Consider the following 2,862-nt stretch of genomic DNA (forward strand, 5'->3'; position numbering starts at 1 on the left):
TTAACGTTAGCTGCTGGTTATTGACGTTAGCTAACGTTAGCAACTAGTTATTAACGTTAGCAGCTGGTTATTAACGTTAGCAACTAGTTATTAACGTTAGCAACTAGTTAACGTTAGCAACTAGTTAAAGTAGAAAGTAACATGAAAAGAAAAGACTGAAGCAAAGTACGAGTACCTCAACATATGGACAGGAGTTCAGTACCAGTACCTCAACATGTGGACTGGAGTACAGTACCAGTACCTCAAGATGTGTACTGGAGTACAGTACCATTACCTCAACATGTGGACTGGAATACAGTACCAGTACCTCAACATGTGGACTGGAGCAAAATACCAGTACCTCAACATGTGTTCTGGAGTACAGTACCATTACCTCAACATGTGTTCTGGAGTACAGTACCAGTACCTCAACATGTGGACAAGAGTACAGTACCAGTACCTCAACATGTGGACGGGAGCAAAGTACCAGTACCTCAACATATGGACAGGAGTACAGTACCAGTACCTCAAGATGTGTACTGGACTACAGTACCAGTACCTCAAGATGTGTACTGGAGTACAGTACCTCAACATATGGACAGGAGTACACTACCAGTACCTCAACATATGGACAGGAGTACACTACCAGTACCTCAACATGTGGACTGGAGTACAGTACCAGTGGGGGGGCGGGGGGTGTTAACAGATGGACCGGAGAGTTTTAATAGTAATCGCACCAACGTTACACTCCAATCTCTGACATCACTCCCACGTCTCTGATTGGTCCCTTCATCTCTGACATCACACAGTGCTAACCATTATCTAGCTAACATGCTAACAGGTGTAGTTGTAGTCTATTACGGCTAGCTGCAGTCCAGAGTGTGATGGTCAGGCAGTCAGCTAGCATGCTAGCTAGCTGACTGTGGGTACATCGTGTTATCTGCAGTGGTTAGGTCTTTCAGACGGAGACAGACAGCCTGCTAGTCAGTTAGCTTGACAGTCAGTTAGCTTGACAGTCAGTTAGCTTGACAGTCAGTTAGCTTGACAGTCAGTTAGCTTGACAGTCAGTGAGCCCGGTAGTCAGTTAGCCCGGTAGTCAGTTAGCCCGGTAGTCAGTTAGCCCGGTAGTCAGTTAGCCTGGGAGTTAACCTGGTAGTCAGGTAGCCTGTAAGTTAGCCTGGTAGTCAGTTTGCCTGCTAGTCAGTTAGCCTGCTAGCAGAGCAGCAGCAGCTCGTCGTCACTGCTCTCTGTCTTCCCCGCGGCGGCCTCAAGACAGGCGTCGGGGATCTGGGCCGTGTGGACTATCCCGCAGTGTTCACAGGGACCGTTTCCACGGTGACGGCGGGGGGCGGGGCTGGCAGGGGCGTAGGTGGGGGGGCGTGTCTCCAGCAGCGGCGTGCGAGCATCGTTGAGCGAGGAGTCCGAGTCCGGGATCAGAAGCTCCACGTCTTCTTCTTCCTCCGCGGTCACGCCCCTTCCTGTCTCCAGCTGCCGCAGCGGGCTGCGATTGGTCCAGACTTCGGCCCCGCCCCTTCCGGTCTCCAGCTGCCGCAGCGGGCTGTGATTGGTCCAGACTGGCTCCGGCTCGTTCTGGCCGCTTCCCGTCAGGTTCCTGGCGAGGCGGTGCAGGTTCTGGGCCAGCCGCTGCAGGGCGGAGGGGGGCGGGGCCTGTGGCTCGTTGCCGGGACACTCTGGATCGCAGGACGTCACCAAGGTGACAGGGCTGGAAGGGGGAGGGACCTCTCGGGGACGGACGCGGTCGCAAACGGGCGTCGGGAAGGGAGCGGACGTCGTCACAGAGACCACAGCCTCCACGGCTGAAGAGGGCGGGGTCTTGTGTGGCAGCGGGGCCACGGGTCCGCCCACGGCGCCGCCCCCCCGACCCCGCTCCGTCTCTGTGTCTGTGTCGTCCGAGTCCGGAGACGGCGGTTCCGAGCCGGAGCTGCTCGCCGTCCCTGCGCTGTCCTCCAGGTCCGCCGACACCAGCGCCAGAGAACCAGAGCGCCGCGACCGTGAGAAGGTGAAGAGGCGGCGCCAGAGGTTGCTATGGCGACCGGAGGATGGGAGGCGGAGCGAGGTGAAGCCGAGCTGGGACCGGACCGCCAGTCGCAGGTTCTCCAGGACGGACGCCTAAGGACAAAGAGACCAGAGTCACAGGTCTGCCACGTGGAATATGAAGAAGGTCATGTGACGTCAGACAGTCATGTGACGTCAGACAGTCATGTGACGTGCATACCTGGCTCCCGGAGCACACGGGGAAGTCCTCTACCGGAGGGATCAGTCCCTGGGCGATCAGCTGGCCATAGGAGGGTGGGGCTTCCCTGCGCAACAGCTCCGCCTCCACTCTGGACAGCTGGGTCTCAAAGGACCTGCAACAACCAATCACAGGGCTCCAATCACACAGTCGACAAGGACCAATCCCACAGTCTAAGACCAATCACAGTAAAGGACCAATCACACAGGCAACAAGGACCAAGCCATCGGCGTGAGGCGGCGTACCTGCGTTCGAACATGCGCAGCGAGTACAGCTTGCAGGTGCAGCCCAGAGCGATGACCAATAGGAGACCACAGATGAGGCTGCCGATGACGGCCGCCGTGATGACACGCGTGGGGACGATGACGGGACAACTCTCCTCGTCGCTGCCGTCGCCGCAGTCGTCCTGGGCGTCACACACCCACGACTCAAACACACAGCGGTTATTCTACAGGAGAGACACACACACACAAACACACAGAGAGAGAGAGAGAGAGTCAGGTCTTTGTGATAATAACCTGTCTCTACGTCAGGACTCTGTGATAATAACCCGTCTCTACGTCAGGTCTCTGAGATAATAACACGTCTCTACGTCAGGTCTCTGAGATAATAACACGTCTCTACGTCAG

General features: G+C 56.0%; 1 protein-coding gene and 1 long non-coding RNA gene across 3 annotated transcripts in view; both read right to left on the bottom strand.

Annotated features, from left to right (window-relative positions):
• Window positions 1-282: 282 nt before the first annotated feature.
• On the bottom strand, window positions 283-658 carry LOC117956517. The gene is made up of 3 exons (XR_004659302.1): window positions 646-658; window positions 553-565; window positions 283-340 (listed from the first exon to the last, which is right to left on the bottom strand). It is a non-coding gene; the product is annotated as an uncharacterized LOC117956517 (long non-coding RNA).
• The window catches only part of lrp12 (low density lipoprotein receptor-related protein 12), a 7,645-nt gene continuing 5,435 nt past the window's right edge, over window positions 653-2,862 (bottom strand). Inside the window, exons 9-12 of one of the 2 annotated variants that reach the window (XM_034891538.1) lie at window positions 2,479-2,681; window positions 2,216-2,348; window positions 1,523-2,109; window positions 653-1,492 (exon numbers count right to left, since the gene is read on the bottom strand). In XM_034891538.1, the coding sequence (XP_034747429.1) occupies window positions 1,192-1,492; window positions 1,523-2,109; window positions 2,216-2,348; window positions 2,479-2,681 (1,224 nt within the window). In that variant the 3' untranslated portion in view covers window positions 653-1,191. Of the gene's footprint in view, window positions 2,110-2,215; window positions 2,349-2,478; window positions 2,682-2,862 lie in introns of both variants that reach the window. The other variant, XM_034891537.1, reaches the window with a different exon arrangement.

Source organism: Etheostoma cragini, chromosome 14, assembly GCF_013103735.1.
Source record: "Etheostoma cragini isolate CJK2018 chromosome 14, CSU_Ecrag_1.0, whole genome shotgun sequence".
Lineage (NCBI taxonomy): Eukaryota > Metazoa > Chordata > Actinopteri > Perciformes > Percidae > Etheostoma > Etheostoma cragini.